Below are 17,040 nucleotides of genomic sequence, written 5' to 3' on the forward strand. Positions count from 1 at the left end.
GACTAGCTACACCAGAAGATCTAATCACAAGCACTTCCATGGTGCTCCTGTGAGAACAAGAAGCTGGAGAAGAGTTGAGGAAGAAGGTGAAGAAGGCAGGAGATTAGGAAACACAACATGAAGAAGGACAGCAGGAAGAAGGTAGAGGTGGACGTAGAAGAATCTGGACCAGCAGATAAAGGATGAGAAGGTTGGTGGACAAAGTAGGATGGTGGAAAGACTAGAACAGAACAGCAACGGAAGAGAACAGCAGTAGATCCAACCACAAACACTTCCATGGTGCTCCTGTGAGAACAAGAAGCTGGAGAGGAATTGAGGAAGAAGGAGAAGAAGGAAGGAGAAAGGAAAGGAGGAAGAAGGTAAGGGTGGACAAAGTAGGATGGTGGATAAGATGACAAAAGAAGAAGAAAGAAAGCAGATGATGAGCAGAGGAGGACCAGCTACAGCAGAAGATCCAACCATCCAAGTCCACCTCTACACCAAAGCTGTGGAAGAAAGCCCTTCAGAACAGAGGAGTGTGTGGTTACCTCTCCAGGTAGGAGCTGGAGAAGCTCTCCAGGCTGCCCAGCTTCTGGTTGATGTGGTCCAGCTCCATCTTTAGGAAGTTGGCCTGCTCCGGGCTGGCAGTTGCCTGCTGTTTCAGCACCAGCTCCCTCAAGCGGATGTACTCGTCACGGATCGAGCCCAGGTCACGGTGAACACCCTGGTTCAGACATGAAGACGTCATGAGACTCAACACATATGATACTACTATGACCAGTGCTTCAGAAGATCATCTGGGCTTTGCTGTGGACACGAAGGTCTCGCCAGGAAGCTCCAGAGAGAGATCAGAGATCTGGGGAGCAGCACTTCTGAGAGAAGGACTGTCCCAACTCTTGGTGGGTTTTGAAGGCACCATCACATGGATCCTTCTGAGAAGGACATGGGTGCATCAGAGAGAAGGACTGTCTCAACTCTTAAGAGAAACGTGCCAGAGCTTGGAGGTTTTTGAAGGCATCATCACATGGATCCTTCTGAGAAGCCAATGCCATAACAGAGGAGCAGGTAAACCCCTTCAGGTGCCACGGGGCAAAAGTATTGGGTCACTTCAGTTTTAGTTAGATGATCAACTTCCAAAACATCTAATTTCTTCTGGCTTCATGTTTGGACTTGTCATCTTGTTGAAACGTCCAGATGTACCTTCTTGGTTTAGAATAGATTCTCCTCTAATGTGTCCAGATACTTTTGCTCCGTTCATGTTTCCTTCAAAGCTCCAGAAGCTCCATATCATGATGCACCCACCACCGTACTTCACTGTAGGTGTGGTGCTCTTGGGATCATCTTCATACGCGACCCTTCATCCTCCAAACACGAGCAGCTGAATTATTACCGAACCAGTTTTACCAGTTCAGTCTACAGATGAACTGGGCGCTGATCGATCAGTAGATGTTCCGATTCATCCCAGAGCTGTTGAGTGGAGCTGAGCTCAGGGCTCTGTGCAGGACGCTGGAGCTTCTTGGTTTTAAGGGGCGTCCCAATACTTTTGTCCATTAGGTGTGTGTATGCTTTGGGCTGTAGGTGCACCTACCTGCAGCAGCTGGAGCCTCTGGGTGCAGTCCTGGACGCTGTTGTCCCTCAGCGGGACGTGCAGGTGGGTGCTCAGACCCCCCTCGGCCGCCTCCAGCCTGCGCCTCAGGGTCTGGGTGAGGGTCAGCAGGTTGAGTGAGACCGAGGAGCTGGGAGGAGCAGAACTGGACGTGATGGTGGAGCTGGACGATTTGGATGTGATGGTGGTGTTGTCCACCTTCTTCCCCGATGCTCCCAGAGTCTCACCACCAGCACCAGTAACAGCTACACCAGCACCAGCAACACCAGCACCACCAGCACCTCCCACAACTGTACACACACACACACACACACACAGAGACGTTACACAGACCGTACACACATCTGCACAGAAACACACGCTGGAGGACTCGTACACTGTGTGTGCATGAGTGTGTTTATGTGTGTGTGTGTGTGTGTGTGTGTGTTGTTACCGGTGGTTACGAGGGTGTAGTTGCCCTGTACTTGGTTGTTTTTTATGTGTGTGTGCGTTTCTGTGTGTGTGTGTGTGTGCGTGTGTGAGTGTGTATATGAGTGTGCGTGTATGAGTGCGTGTATGTGTATGTGTATGTGTATGTGTATGTGAGTGTGTGTTGTTACCGGTGGTTACGAGGGTGTAGTTGCCCTGTACTTGGTTGTTTTTGATGCGTTTCTGTGTGTGTGTATATACTGTATATGTGTGTGTGAGTGTGTATGTGTGTATACAGGTGTGGGTGTTGTTACCCTGGGTTAAGAGGGTGTAGTTGCCCTGTACTTGGTTGGTGTAGTTGCCCTGTACTTGGTTGGTGTAGTTGCCCTGTACTTGGTTGTTTTTGATGCGTTTCTGAGCTGTATTAAAATCCTCCTCCATCTTCCTCTTATCTGCATCCTTGAACACGCTGGACTCGCCACTCAGACGCAGGAACTCCTCATAGTGCTGTTCCAAACTCCTGACGATGCTTTTGTACTCCTCAGGCTTCATCTGAACGAGCTAACACACACACACACACACACAGAGTTTTACACTGACCTGTACTGGGCTGCTCTGGACTGGACTGAGAAGACCATGAGTGTGAGTGTGTGTGTGTGTGTGTGTGTGTGTGTGTGTGTGTGTACGTACCATCTCCATGGTGATGGACTTGATCTTATTGATGTCGCTCAGGCAGTACTGCCAGGCGATCAGACTCTTGATGTTGATGAGCATCTGGCTCCAGATGGACATGATGGCTTCGTAGTGATCCTCGTTCCTGAGGGTATAACACCACAACCATTATATCAGTCCGGGAACAGGGCGTGTCTAAATCCTGAGCTCCCTTACAATGCTCCTACTGAGGCGCCTTAATTCTGAGTGATGATCTGACTGAATAACGAGGGAGCGCCCGACGCCTCCTCAGCGCTGAAGATCAATCCCAGCATTCAGTGCGGCACGACTTACCTCACCAAAAACTACAAACGCGGTGGACGAATATAATGTGGAGCAACCAACAGAGTTCTTATCACATTCTAATGTAAATAAATTCTCATTGATGTTTAATCTGTATAAAGGTGCAGGAGTGTCGTTTATTTGTAAATTCAGGAAAACTGGGAACACTGGGAACTAAAAGGAAAACTGGGAACTAGGAATTCAGACGCATCAGGGAAAACTGGGAACACTGGGAACTAAAAGGAAAACTGGGAACTAGGAATTCAGACGAGTCAGGGAAAACTGGGAACACTAGGAACTAAATTCAGGAAAACTGGGAACACTGGGAACTAAAAGGAAAAGGAAAACTGGGAACTAGGAATTCAGACGCGTCAGGGAAAACTGGGAACACTGGGAACTAAAGGAAAGGAAAACTGGGAACACTGGGAACTAAAAGGAAAAGGAAAACTGGGAACTAGGAATTCAGACGCGTCAGGGAAAACTGGGAACTAAAGGAAAACTGGGAACTAGGAATTTGTGTGTCTGTGGGAATTTGTGCCTCCATTTAGTCATTAGAGACAGTGAGCTCAGGCACTGATGTTGGAAGAGAAGAGAAGGCCTGACTCACAGTCTGAGTGTAATTCATCCCAAAAGTGTTGAGTTGGGTTGAGTAACGGTGTTGGTAGGTGTGGGTGGGTGTGTAAGAGTGTGGTAGTGTGTGTAAGGGTGTGGGTGGGTGTGTTAGGGTGTGTTAGGGTGTGTTAGGGTGTAGGTGGGTGTGGCCGGGTGTAGGCGGGTACGTACTTCTTGGCCAGCTCAGTGCAGTATTTATTGGGTGGGGGGATGATGAGGCACACAGAGGGGATCAGCATGTCCAGTCCTCCAGGTCCGGTCACGTTCCATTTACTGCGCTGAGAGTTATCGTTCAGTATGGCCTCGTCTCCTTTACAGATCACCTTCTGTTATACACACCACAGACATCATCGTTACCCAGTTACTGCTCCCAGTACAGCACTCCGCTCTACACCCGTCAGTCCCGGTAAAGGACTCCGGTCTACACCCCCCTATTCATCATCGTTACCCAGTTACTGCTCCCAGTACAGCACTCCGCTCTACACCCGTCAGTCCCGGTAAAGGACTCCGGTCTACACCCCTCTATTCATCATCGTTACCCAGTTACTACTCCCAGTACAGCACTCCGGTCTCCACCCGTCAGTCCTGGGTTAAGGACTCCGGTCTACACCCCCATATTCATCATCGTTACCCAGTTACTACTCCCAGTACAGCACTCCGGTCTCCACCCGTCAGTCCTGGGTTAAGGACTCTGGTCTACACCCATCGGTCCCAGTAAAGATTGTGTGTGTGTGTGAGAGAGAGAGTGTGTGAGTGTGTGTGTGTTACCTGGTCCTGTTTAAAATCACACAGCGCCCGCACCATCACTGGTTGACCGGTGCTCCTCTCCTCTGGGTTCCTGGGTTTCAGCTGCACAATGTTCTTGGACTTGTTGACCAGAGTCTGGACCTGTCTCTTATTCTCCATCAGCCTGTCTCGTTCTTTCTACACACACACACACACACACATACACACACACGTACAGGTGAGATATGGAAGGTTTGACAGCAGCACCGTGTGGAAGGTGTGTGTGGAAGGGTTCCAACCTCCAGGTTCCTGAGCAGTTCGGTCAGGTTCTGCAGAGGTGTGGTTTTATCACAGCTGTAGTTTTTAAGGATGCTCTGTTTATCTTTGTCCAGTCGCTGGTGCATCTCGCCGGCTTCCTTAAAGAACTGGAGGAACAAAACACATCACACATCTTCAACTTCCTAGTTTCAACTTCACATCATGCTCAATCCCGTCCTCAATCTTCTCCTCAAACTCATCCTCAATCCAATCCTCAATCTTCTCCTCAAACCCATCCTCAATCTTCTCCTCAAACCCATCCTCAATCTTCTCCTCAATCTTCTCCTCAAACCCATCCTCAATCCAATCCTCAATCTTCTCCTCAAACCCATCCTCAATCCAATCCTCAATCTTCTCCTCAAACCCATCCTCAATCCAATCCTCAATCTTCTCCTCAAACCCATCCTCAATCCAATCCTCAATCTTCTCCTCAAACCCATCCTCAATTTTCTCCTCAAACCCATCCTCAATCCAATCCTCAATCTTCTCCTCAAACCCATCCTCAATCCAATCCTCAATCTTCTCCTCAAATTCATCCTCAATCTTTTCCTCAAACCCATCCTCAATCTTCTCCTCAAACCCATCCTCAATCTTCTCCTCAAACCCATCCTCAATCCAATCCTCAATCTTCTCCTCAAACCCATCCTCAATCTTCTCCTCAAACCCATCCTCAATCCAATCCTCAATCTTCTCCTCAAACCCATCCTCAATCTTCTCCTCAAACCCATCCTCAATCCAATCCTCAATCTTCTCCTCAAACCCATCCTCAATCCAATCCTCAATCTTCTCCTCATACCCATCCTCAATCTTTTCCTCAAACCCATCCTCAATCTTCTCCTCAAACCCATCCTCAATCCAATCCTCAATCTTCTCCTCAAACCCATCCTCAATCTTCTCCTCAAACCCATCCTCAATCCAATCCTCAATCTTCTCCTCAAACCCATCCTCAATCTTCTCCTCAATCCAATCCTCAATCTTCTCCTCAAACCCATCCTCAATCCAATCCTCAATCTTCTCCTCAAACCCATCCTCAATCTTTTCCTCAAACCCATCCTCAATCTTCTCCTCAAACCCATCCTCAATCCAATCCTCAATCTTCTCCTCAAACCCATCCTCAATCCAATCCTCAATCTTCTCCTCAAACCCATCCTCAATCCAATCCTCAATCTTCTCCTCAAACCCATCCTCAATCTTCTCCTCAAACCCATCCTCAAACCCATCCTCAATTTTCTCCTCAAACCCATCCTCAATCCAATCCTCAATCTTCTCCTCAAACCCATCCTCAATCCAATCCTCAATCTTCTCCTCAAATTCATCCTCAATCTTTTCCTCAAACCCATCCTCAATCTTCTCCTCAAACCCATCCTCAATCTTCTCCTCAAACCCATCCTCAATCCAATCCTCAATCTTCTCCTCAAACCCATCCTCAATCTTCTCCTCAAACCCATCCTCAATCCAATCCTCAATCTTCTCCTCAAACCCATCCTCAATCTTCTCCTCAAACCCATCCTCAATCCAATCCTCAATCTTCTCCTCAAACCCATCCTCAATCCAATCCTCAATCTTCTCCTCAAACCCATCCTCAATCTTTTCCTCAAACCCATCCTCAATCTTCTCCTCAAACCCATCCTCAATCCAATCCTCAATCTTCTCCTCAAACCCATCCTCAATCTTCTCCTCAAACCCATCCTCAATCCAATCCTCAATCTTCTCCTCAAACCCATCCTCAATCTTCTCCTCAAACCCATCCTCAATCCAATCCTCAATCTTCTCCTCAAACCCATCCTCAATCCAATCCTCAATCTTCTCCTCAAACCCATCCTCAATCTTCTCCTCAAACCCATCCTCAATCTTCTCCTCAATCCCGTCCTCAATCATACCCTAAATCCCATCCGTAATCCTGTCCTAAACTCCAGCTGCCTAAAGACTGAATTGAACCTCGTCCTGAGCTTCCATTTCATTCTCCTCCATCATTTAACTTCTCCACAGCTTCATCCTGCTTCTTCTGCATCATCCACACTACTACTATCTCCGACCTCATCCTCATCCTTAACCTTACTCTCTCTCACTGATCTGCAGATGAAGGTACCTGGCTGTAGGCAGCGTTTTCTTTCAGGTGAACGTCGATGCACTTGGTGATCTGGAGCAGCCAGCTCCACTGCGTCTGCAGGGTGTCCATGTACGCCTGAATAAAGAAGATTTAGAGCTTTAGAGATCAGTGCTTTACAGGTATATATAGGTATGTAAATATTAAGAACATTCATTGGAAGTAAAGAGGTTCAGGCTGCAGGTCCCATCCAACCAAAATAGCTCTGGATCTTTGGAACACTGGTTCCATTTTGGCTTCTTCTTAGAACCTTGGTGCTATTCTGCATTTGAACCAGTTCTTTATTGGAAATAATGATGTGTCATCAGCAGAGGGCGCTGCAACAACATCTACAACCTGACACGCCTATGGATGTCACATTCCTACTATTATTTGTCTCCAGCTGAGACCTCTCTGGGTCCTGGTTCTAAACGTATGTATCTTTGGTGGAAATGCTCCAAATGGTTCAAAATTAGGTCTGCAAACTGGAACGGAACCCCTTACACGATGGTCAAAAAGGGCTGAGTGAGGTTTACCCTCGCATGGTACCTATCTAAGCTAATTAAAAGATGATAGCTATGCCAGCGTCATTAAACGTCTGTTGCTAACCAGACTTGAATGGTCAGACTGGAAGACCAAATAAACCAACCCAAACTAGTCAGGAGCCAAAAACCACCTTCATCTGGTCTGAGCTGCTCTTTAAGTGGAGTAACACGGCTGCAAGTCTGGTTTATTGTTTTAAGATATTTTATGCGTGTGTCCTTGTTCAACCACTCACTTTCTTAACTGCTTATCCAATTAGGGTCGCCCCTGGGGGGTGCTGGAGCCTATCCCAGCTTTTCAATGGGCGCAAGGCACACAGTAACACACCCATCCACCTATAGGGCAATTCAGTGTCTCCGGTTAACCTGACTGCAGGTCTTTGTACAGTGGGAGGAAACCCACACAGACATGCACAGGGGAGAACATGCACGGAGAGGACCCGGACCCGGATTGCCCCGCCTGGGGCTGTGAGGCGACGGTGCTACCCACCGAGCCACCGTGCTGCCCCAGGCTGGAGAACCAAATAAACCAACCCAACTAGCTAGGAGCAGAAGCTGATCTTTAAGTGGAGTAACGTGGCTGCAGGTCTGGTTTATTGTTAAAATACCGGCTAACAAGACCAGAACCCTTGTCAGATATTTTATGTATGTGTCCTTATTAAATAGGTCATTTTAAATAAATAATGTAAAGGGTTTTTTTAGAGTTTAGGGCTGAGTATTTCAAACCCTAGATGTTTTTTATTACGGTACATCATTCTTCTTTAAGATTTAGACAGGTCATGTAGATGTAGGCATCAGTGGCTCAATCTCATCATCAGTCTCATCCTGATGTTAAACCTAAGTATTGCCAATCTCCACAATGAGACCTGCATCCAGAGCCACCTCCCTGTATCGGCCAATGTCTTGTGTCTCTAAAGGTTCCACCCAACCAAACTCAGATGCCTGAACATCTACTCAGCAGAGCACGAGATCTCACCTCAATTTTATCTGATGCTGGATGGTGGTTCACCAGCAGTTGATCTACTTTGGACTTCAGCTTGTTTAGCTCCTTCTCCTTCTTTTCCAGCTCTCTCATCAGTATCTGTGGGACGGAAAACACCGAACGTCAGGACGTCATTCAGGATGAACCGCTGTAATGAACACACTGGTCTGGCAGTGAACACTTGATCCTCAAAGAATTATGGTGGTTGGATCATCTTCTGCATGTGGATGTCGGTAGATAGCAGCACTACGCTGAGAATAATAAGCCATTCTGCAGCTAGTGCTTAGTTTCAGTAGTTCAACTCAACCCAGGTTCTGATGGACTTATTACAGACTTAATTCATATTGTACATTTTAAATTGACTGTAATTCCAAAATGATGTGGACACCTGAGCATGAACTTGTTAGAATGATTTGGTATGGGCGTCAATATGAAGCCTAAATCCAACCTTGTGGCTATAACAGCCTCCAAATTCATACACTTACCATTCCTCTGATGGAACACAAGCGAATATCATGGTACTGTTATCATGTTTGATGTACATTGTGTGTGTGTGTGTGTGTGTGTGTGTACCGAGTAGCTCTCTTGTTTTTGGGGAATGTAGGTGTCGATGTTCTTGTCACCCCAGTCGAACACCAGCTCCTTCTCCTCCTTGTCGTTCACCCACATGATGCTGCCGCATATCTCACCGAGGATGTTCTGCAGCTCTTGTAGCTGGTTCGTGCGGGTGTGGGACATTTTCTGGATCCACATGGGAGGGGAAGATAAGACATCAGTGAGAGTTCTGGGAGAAGCATCTAACACCAAGTATCGTAGCATCTACAGCATGAGGTTTGAACCTGTCTAAAACTGTCCAGTCATCAATCAGAGATCTATCAGAGAACTATCCTTTAAAAACAGCACAAAGAAACAATATTTAATGTTTTATCTTATTAATTATATACTAACTTCAGTGTACACTGATCAGCCATAACATTAAAACCACCTTCGTTTCTACACTCACTGTCCATGTTATCAGCTCCACTTACCATATAGAAGCACTTTGTAGTTCTACCATTACTGACTGTAGTCCTTCTGTTTCTCTGCATGCTTTGTTACCCCCTTTCACCCTGTTCTTCAATGGTCAGGACCTTCACAGGACCACCACAGAGCAGGTATTATTTATGTGGTGGATGATTCTCAGCACTGCAGTGACACTGACATGGTGGTGGTGTGTTAGTGTGTGTTGTGCTGGTATAAGTGGAGTTTTTAAACACTGTGTCCACTCACTGACCACTCTATTAGACACGCCTACCTTGTCGGTCCACCTTGTAGATGTAAAGTCAGAGACGATCGCTCATCTATTGCTGCTGTTTGAGTCGCTCATCTTCTAGACCTTCATCGGTGGTCACAGGACGCTGCCCACGGGGCGCTGTTGGCTGGATGTTTTTGGTTGGTGGACGATTCTCAGTCCAGCAGTGACAGTGAGGTGTTTAAAAATCCACTCACTCATACCAGCACAACACACACTAACACACCACCACCATGTCAGTGTCACTGCAGTGCTGAGAATCATCCACCACCTAAATAATACCTGCTCTGTGGGGGTCCTGTGAAGGTCCTGACCATTGAAGAACAGCATGAAAGGGGGGTAACAAAGCATGTAGAGAAATGGACTACAGTCAGTAATTGTAGAACTACAAAGTGCTTCTATATGGTAAGTGGAGCTGATAAAATGGACGGGAGGTGGCTGATTGGTGTATATTAAAGTTAAATGTAAATAAAATGCTGTTTTTATTTAAATAAAGGTCATGGATACAATCCTAATTTCATCTGTAACCTCATCCCCAACATCATCCTTCACCCTGCTTCTATCTCTAAGCTCATCTGATTTCTGTTTACATTTTATGTCCTAACTCTTTTGGCCCTGAGGTACAGGCTCTATAAAGCAGCGTGCTTTTGGGTTTCATTCTAATATTTGAAGGTTTTTGATGGAGACCCAGCTCGCGTGTATTACCTGCAGAGAGTCCCACTCCTTTTCCAGGTAATTCAGTCCTGACTTATCTCCTTGCTGCATCTACGTCCAACAAACACACCTTCAGTACATGCACACACAGATATATATGAGTGTGTGTATGAATGACTGGATGAGTGTGACTGGGTGAGCGTATTACCAATTCACTCTTAGCTCTTTCTACTTCAGCACTTCTTTGTAGCTTGTTGTGGAACTGGTTGTGCTTCTGAATCTGCTGCTCGATGCTGTTGGCATCCTCTCCGAACTGGGACGTCTCGATCAAACTCTACAAGAACACACACACACACACATTATTTTTAAAGTGTTAATCAAAACTGATTTATGATGAAATCTGAGAACCACCAAAACAGGTTTGCGGTGAATTAAAGCTGTGTGGCAGGACCGTCGCCATGAACTGAACATTATAGGGGGACTACATTCATTCGCGCAGGGTTCTGCTATTCTAAAACATTCCTGCCGTATCAGCAACTGGGAGCGCTGACAGATCCGAACATTGTGCAAAGCCAGCGAGTGGAGCTTATGTGTAATCTCTGCATTAGTACATTGAGGGGGACATTTCCAGCATTGTCCACAGTCAAGTAAGCTATAAAAATCACTGGGTTTAGACGCTGCAATGCCAGAAATGGTTTCCTCTTACAAAAATCAGCACCTTAAAGCAAGAATAAAGTTTGTTTAGGGTAAAAATGGGATTCACTCTTGCAAACCGACTTGAGATTCCCAGACACAATCCTAAGATTGTGGCCAAGCCGTAGCCTAGTGGTTAAGGAACTGGACTAGTAATCAGAAGGTCGCTGGTTCAAGCCCCACCACTACAAGGTTGGTGCTGTTGGGCCCTTGAGCGAGGCCCTTAAACCTCAATTGTTCAGATTGTTTACTGTAACTGTAATGCAAGTCACTTTGGATAAAGGCGTCTGCGGTAAATGTAAGATTTGAGTGTTTTTTGTGTGTGTGTGGAGGGTGATTCCCCATTTTTATCCCATATTTAAGGTTTTAGAATGTGTCCCACAGCCTTATGGTCAAGTGCTCACATACACATTTTAACCATATAGCGTATATAGGTTTATATAACTATATGTATAATGAAAATAATAGAAGCCTGTTCCTTTAAGTGTCGTTATGGCAACCGAGTACTCGCGTACTATTCCAGTAGTGTCTATTAGACGTCGAGTAAACGCAGTAAATTCACTTTTAATCCACTTTTAGAAGGTAAACTGTACAATATAAAGATATAAAAGCAGTAATTAGTAATCAGAACTGTGTAAATCGTCGTTTTTAAAGATAAAAAACTGCGGCTTCATGTTTTTACCTCAGAGTGCACACATGCCGCGTTCAAGTGCTCAACAGAAGCTGGTGCATTCAGGATTATTAATTACTAATCCCGACTTCACTCCGTAAAATAAAAGTGCTTGTAAAATGTGTATGCACCAACAACACGAAAAAGAAAACATAAAATACTGCAATACATTGGCTTTCATTCGTTTATTTATATTATCATTAGATTATTAATGCTTATCTATTAATGTTAAATCTGCTTAACTGTTTCACAAACAAACACACTGTACTGATTTCACTACTCAGTTGTTTACATTATTTTATTTACACCAGTGTTACCAGCGTTAAGGTTAAAATATATAAACATTCTCACTTATATATGCGACTATAGTGCAACTTTCCTGAAAACTAATTATTTGACACTTAAAACTAGCATTAAATACAGCTGCACTGATAAAGGCTTAAATGCTTAGAAGAAGCTTATTAAAAGTCTGTCAAATCTAAATGATCGATCTACAATATTAGATTTGATCATTAAAAGAACCTAAAGGTTGTATTTAACGAAAGAAAGAACTGTAGATCCTGTGCTGTATTGCAGATGATGGGCCAGTGATAGCTCAGTGGTTAAGGTACTGGACTAGTAAACAGAAGGTTGCCGGTTCAAGCCCCGCCACCACCAAGTTGCCACTGTTGGGTCCCTGAGCAAGGCCCTTAACCCTCAATTGCTCATTGTGTTCAGCTCATTGTGTAAGTCGCTTTGGATAAAAGCGTCTGCTAAATGCTGAAAATGTAAATGATGCCATATGATCGATTTTCCATCATATTTTAGTACAAGTTTCAGTAAACAATGAAGTGTTGTGTGATTTATCATGTTTATAAGATTAATTAGTTCTTTTTAACTTCTGCTGCTTGGATTTCTTGGTGTCTTTGGTTTGGAGGTTGAACGTTTTGCATATATCAGATTAATGGTATATATTCATAGATATTACAACATGTTAATGCAAGCAAGACTCATCAAACATGTCTTCAGTTTCTATATTTACACAAAGTGTGTATAAATGAACGTATTATGTTGAGTGTAATTGAATAGCTACTCTAGATCTGTAATGATTGATTGATTATTGATAGATTGATTACTTCATTGATCCCCAAAGGAAAACTGCAGTGTTACAGCAGCGATTTACAATGATCACAAGCATCACACAACAACACGCCAATGTAGTACAGTAAAGAACAGAAAATGAAGACAGCAATGTAATGCAAAAATAAGATATAAAAATCTAAAATATAAGACATCTAACACAGAACAAAAACTAAAGATGTGGGTAAGCCTAAAGAGGTGCAGTTATAGACTTTATTTGTGCAACTATAAGCTGTGCAAATAGCTGTGCATATCAAATAGTAGCAGTTGTAGTTTGTCTGTAGGTTTATTGTCTTCATGACTGTAATAATATATGTGATAATACAGGGTTTAGGATAATGTATGTAGGATTTAATACTGTTCATACATTGTGGGCATTTTAGTGGACGACAGATCTGCAATAGCAAACTGCTCTGTTTGTTTTACCCTAAGTAACCTAAATACTATATGCATGTTTTGTGTTATGTAATAGTAGGGTAAATTCATTAATATGTACACACAGTATTTCCACATTGGTGCAGTACTCATGAACATATATCACAAATATAGTTATACTGCAGAATTTGAATAATTGAGGTTGTGTGTGAGGACCTGAGGTAAAAACATCACCAGATAATTACAGCATAAGTGTGAGGGTGCGCTTTGGAAGAATATATCAATAATAATATTCACTACACAATTATACATGGGTAAGACGGGTTAAAGTGGAAGTTTCCCAATTTTATATATATATATATATATATATATATATATATATATATATATATATATATATATATATATATACAGTGTATCACAAAAGTGAGTACACCCCTCACATTTCTGCAGATATTTAAGTATATCTTTTCATGGGACAACACTGACAAAATGACACTCTGACACAATGAAAAGTAGTCTGTGTGCAGCTTATATAACAGTGTAAATTTATTCTTCCCTCAAAATAACTCAATATACAGCCATTAATGTCTAAACCACCGGCAACAAAAGTGAGTACACCCCTTAGTGAAAGTTCCTGAAGTGTCAATATTTTGTGTGGCCACCATTATTTCCCAGAACTGCCTTAACTCTCCTGGGCATGGAGCTTACCAGAGCTTCACAGGTTGCCACTGGAATGCTTTTCCACTCCTCCATGACGACATCACGGAGCTGGTGGATATTCGAGACTTTGCACTCCTCCACCTTCCGCTTGAGGATGCCCCAAAGATGTTCTATTGGGTTTAGGTCTGGAGACATGCTTGGCCAGTCCATCACCTTTACCCTCAGCCTCTTCAATAAAGCAGTGGTCGTCTTAGAGGTGTGTTTGGGGTCATTATCATGCTGGAACACTGCCCTGCGACCCAGTTTCCGGAGGGAGGGGATCATGCTCTGCTTCAGTATTTCACAGTACATATTGGAGTTCATGTGTCCCTCAATGAAATGTAACTCCCCAACACCTGCTGCACTCATGCAGCCCCAGACCATGGCATTCCCACCACCATGCTTGATTGTAGGCATGACACACTTATCTTTGTACTCCTCACCTGATTGCTGCCACACATGCTTGAGACCATCTGAACCAAACAAATTAATCTTGGTCTCATCAGACCATAGGACATGGTTCCAGTAATCCATGTCCTTTGTTGACATGTCTTCAGCAAACTGTTTGCGGGCTTTCTTGTGTAGAGACTTCAGAAGAGGCTTCCTTCTGGGGTGACAGCCATGCAGACCAATTTGATGTAGTGTGCGGCGTATGGTCTGAGCACTGACAGGCTGACCCCCCACCTTTTCAATCTCTGCAGCAATGCTGACAGCACTCCTGCGCCTATCTTTCAAAGACAGCAGTTGGATGTGACGCTGAGCACGTGCACTCAGCTTCTTTGGACGACCAACGCGAGGTCTGTTCTGAGTGGACCCTGCTTTTTTAAAACGCTGGATGATCTTGGCCACTGTGCTGCAGCTCAGTTTCAGGGTGTTGGCAATCTTCTTGTAGCCTTGGCCATCTTCATGTAGCGCAACAATTCGTCTTTTAAGATCCTCAGAGAGTTCTTTGCCATGAGGTGCCATGTTGGAACTTTCAGTGACCAGTATGAGAGAGTGTGAGAGCTGTACTACTAAATTGAACACACCTGCTCACTATGCACACCTGAGACCTAGTAACACTAACAAATCACATGACATTTTGGAGGGAAAATGACAAGCAGTGCTCAATTTGGACATTTAGGGGTGTAGTCTCTTAGGGGTGTACTCACTTTTGTTGCCGGTGGTTTAGACATTAATGGCTGTATATTGAGTTATTTTGAGGGAAGAATAAATTTACACTGTTATATAAGCTGCACACAGACTACTTTTCATTGTGTCAAAGTGTCATTTTGTCAGTGTTGTCCCATGAAAAGATATACTTAAATATCTGCAGAAATGTGAGGGGTGTACTCACTTTTGTGATACACTGTATATATATATATATATATAAATTGCCCTATAGGTGAATGGGGGTGTGTGTATGTGTGTGTGTGTCTGCCCTGTGATGGACTGGCGCAGTGTTACTGTGTGCCCATTGAAAAGCTGGGATAGGCTCCAGCACCCCATCGTAACCCTAACTGGATAAGCGGTTAAGACAGTGAGAGAGTATATATATATATATATATATATATATATATGAAATGTGATGTTTTTAGTGAAGAAAATAAATATATATATTTCTTTTCTTCACTAAAAACATCAAATTTCAATGACATTCGATTATATTTCTTCAGAACTGGTTTTAAAGTTTGACGTTGAGAAATCATTTGAAGTTTCAATGTAAATACTGTATGCATTTGGTCAATTTTATGTTAAAATATTTAACTGTGATGACAGGCTGGATCAAAGTAGCTTAACAACAATACCAAATGTTTGTTCACAATAAACAATATTTAGTTTAAAATGCTGAACTTCAAAACCCGTCCTAAAGAAATATAATATATATAGAAATATAGTATGTCCTTAAAAATTTGGTGTGTATATATACTGTACAGTCCCTGACAGAAGTTCTGTCGCTTATCCATGTTGTGGAAACAAAAGCTTATAACCTGACTTTAAATTCATCCATTGGTTTTAGAAATGACTCATATGAAAGCTGAAACCCTCCCAAATGAGGTTTAATTTAAGAAAATAAATTTGCTTCACTGCAGAAATATTGATCATTTAATGAACACAGAAAGGTCAGATTTTGGCAAGACAAAAGTTTTGTCGCCTTGTCATATAATGCACCCAATCCTAGTTTACAGCCTCACCTGTGCTCACTAATTGATCGATTAATTAGTGGGTGTGTATAAAAAGAACCCCAGCACCCCAGACCTTCACTTGAACTGCAACTTCACCTCTGACAACATGCCAAAAATCCACCCTGCGACCAAAGCCTTGATTATCAAGAGGCTGAAGACCAGATCCACTGCAGAGGTGGCTGGCACCTTTAATGTGTCTCAGCGTCAAGTACAAAGAATTAAAAAAAGATTTGAAGAGACTGGAGATGTTTTTGACAAGCCCAGGTCCGGCAGACCCCACAAGACAACTGCTAAGGAGGAACGTTTGTTGGTTAGAAAATCCAAAGCCAGCCCCTCTTCCACTGCAGCAGAGCTCCACCAGGCCTGGTCACCTCAAGTCCCTGTGTCAACTAGAACAGTTTGTAGGATTCTGTCTCGAAATGGCCTCCATGGTCGAATCAGTGCCCAGAAGCCAGCACTAAACAAAAGGCAATTAAAAGGCCCACAGCCTGCTAAACGGATGGACGCTGGAAAAGTGGCAGAAGGTGGATTTCTCAGATTAATCTTCAGTTGAATTACACCACAGCCACCACAAATACTGCAGGAGACCTACTGGAGCCCGTATGGATCCAAGATTCACCCAGAAAACTGTTAAGTTTGGTGGTGGAAAGATCATGGTCTGGGGTTACATTCAGTATGGGGGTGTGCGAAACATTTGCAAGGTGGAAGGCAATATCAATAGCCTAAAATATCAAGAAGTATTAGCTACCTCTTACATTCCCAATCATAAAAGGGGTCAAATTTTGCAGCAGGATGGTGCTCCATCTCATACATCCATCTCTACATCAAAGTTCCTCAAGGCGAAGAAGATCAAGGTGCTCCAGGACTGGCCAGCCCAGTCACCAGACATGAACATCATTGAGCATGTTTGGGGTAGGACGAAAGAGGAAGCTTGGAAGACAAAACCAAGGCATGTAAGACTGCATTCTTTGCTATTCCTGATGACTTCATCAATAAATTGTATGAATCATTGTGGAACCGCATGGATGCAGTCCTTAAAGCTCATGGAAGTCACACAAAATATTAAATATGGCTCTAATAGCACCACAACTTCATTCACCAATGTTATGAAACATATCT

At 43.8% G+C, this 17,040-nt stretch overlaps 1 protein-coding gene across 3 annotated transcripts in view; it reads right to left on the minus strand.

The window, feature by feature from the left end:
• dspa (desmoplakin a) overlaps positions 1 to 17,040 on the minus strand; it is a 52,370-nt gene that overhangs the window by 8,589 nt on the left and 26,741 nt on the right. For 2 of the 3 annotated variants that reach the window (XM_062994595.1, XM_062994592.1), the window contains exons 7-18: positions 10,406 to 10,531; positions 10,249 to 10,308; positions 8,826 to 8,993; positions 8,247 to 8,351; positions 6,732 to 6,827; positions 4,624 to 4,749; positions 4,367 to 4,522; positions 3,770 to 3,924; positions 2,684 to 2,810; positions 2,308 to 2,554; positions 1,568 to 1,875; positions 528 to 703 (exon numbers count right to left, since the gene is read on the minus strand). In XM_062994595.1, coding sequence (XP_062850665.1) covers positions 528 to 703; positions 1,568 to 1,875; positions 2,308 to 2,554; positions 2,684 to 2,810; positions 3,770 to 3,924; positions 4,367 to 4,522; positions 4,624 to 4,749; positions 6,732 to 6,827; positions 8,247 to 8,351; positions 8,826 to 8,993; positions 10,249 to 10,308; positions 10,406 to 10,531 — 1,850 coding nt within the window. Of the gene's footprint in view, positions 1 to 527; positions 704 to 1,567; positions 1,876 to 2,307; positions 2,555 to 2,683; positions 2,811 to 3,769; positions 3,925 to 4,366; positions 4,523 to 4,623; positions 4,750 to 6,731; positions 6,828 to 8,246; positions 8,352 to 8,825; positions 8,994 to 9,200; positions 9,264 to 10,248; positions 10,309 to 10,405; positions 10,532 to 17,040 lie in introns of those variants that run through there. The other variant, XM_062994593.1, reaches the window with a different exon arrangement.

This window comes from Trichomycterus rosablanca, chromosome 4, assembly GCF_030014385.1.
Source record: "Trichomycterus rosablanca isolate fTriRos1 chromosome 4, fTriRos1.hap1, whole genome shotgun sequence".
Taxonomy (NCBI): Eukaryota; Metazoa; Chordata; class Actinopteri; order Siluriformes; family Trichomycteridae; genus Trichomycterus; species Trichomycterus rosablanca.